The sequence below is a fragment of the Pholis gunnellus genome (assembly GCF_910591455.1).
Source record: "Pholis gunnellus genome assembly, chromosome: 5".
Lineage (NCBI taxonomy): Eukaryota > Metazoa > Chordata > Actinopteri > Perciformes > Pholidae > Pholis > Pholis gunnellus.
Genome location: NC_136531.1, coordinates 25,260,333 through 25,261,321, shown reverse-complemented (window position 1 = coordinate 25,261,321; position 989 = coordinate 25,260,333). Strand labels below are relative to the sequence as shown.

The following is a 989-nucleotide window of genomic DNA, read 5'->3' as shown; positions in this document are numbered from 1 at the left end:
TCGGAGCAGCTTTGTAAAGTGGCATTAACGTTAAAAAAAACGACCTAGCATGAGACAAACGAGCGACGTTCTCACATAATTTACTTTCAACTGGACTTCAACTTCACACAAAACGTATGTTTACAACTTTAGCTCCATCAAAAACACCCTCTAACACACACACACACGCACGCACGCGCACGCGCGCACACACACACACACACACACACACAGGCACGCACACCCACCCGAGTCTCGCTGTCATTGGGGAGGAAAACACTGTCATGAAGCAGTTTTTTTACAATTGTATATGTCGCGGGTTAACTGACTCCCTCACCCTCGCAGCGGCGGTGCCGGTTTGATGCCTTCTCCGTCGCTGTCCAGGCTGTGTGTCTCCCTGTAGTCGAAGAGCGAGCGTACGGTCTCCGCCATGTTCACCCCAGCGATCGCTGATCTGCCGCCGCCGCGCCGTTCAGCCTCTCGCTCTTCTCTCCTGCCGCTCAACTGGGCTCACACCAAGGTTATTCCAGCCGCTCCCACCGCGGTGGAGCGGTAGGGGTGCGCTGCGCGCGGCAGGCGACATAATAACCCGTTAATATGGGCTATTGTGTGAGCACTGAGCAGAAACCGGACGGAGGGGTGATTTTCAAAACCATAGGTTTACATGTCCGCACTGTGGTTGGTAAACATCGAGTTGTGGGCTACTTTTAATAAATACTTTGGTGTCGGCCACCCCTATAGAGGAATGGACGCTACCACCAAGCAGATGAAGAAGAAAAAACGTATACCGTTACTAAGAAGAGTGATTAGCTCGTTAACTAAGAGAAGAAATCATGAAAATTAAGTGGTGGCGACATTCAGGTCAAGTTTGTCTTTTTTTAACAGAATAACATTAAGGTATGAGGAGAAACGTTTAGCGTGTAGCGTACTGTTTACACACGCGTATGCACACCATCTTATTTTATCAACAGGTTAACACAAATCCTGATCCACAAATTGTGTTAATTGTG

General features: G+C 48.7%; 1 protein-coding gene across 1 annotated transcript in view; it reads right to left on the bottom strand.

Annotated features, from left to right (window-relative positions):
* LOC306695505 (uncharacterized protein) overlaps nucleotides 1-444 on the bottom strand; it is a gene marked incomplete at its 3' end in the record, with an annotated part of 18,042 nt that extends 17,598 nt beyond the window's left edge. The window contains exon 1 of the mRNA XM_079158762.1: nucleotides 317-444. Within this exon, the coding sequence (XP_079014888.1) occupies nucleotides 317-411 (95 nt within the window). The 5' untranslated portion in view covers nucleotides 412-444. The remainder of the gene's footprint in view (nucleotides 1-316) is intronic.
* Nucleotides 445-989: the final 545 nt, after the last annotated feature.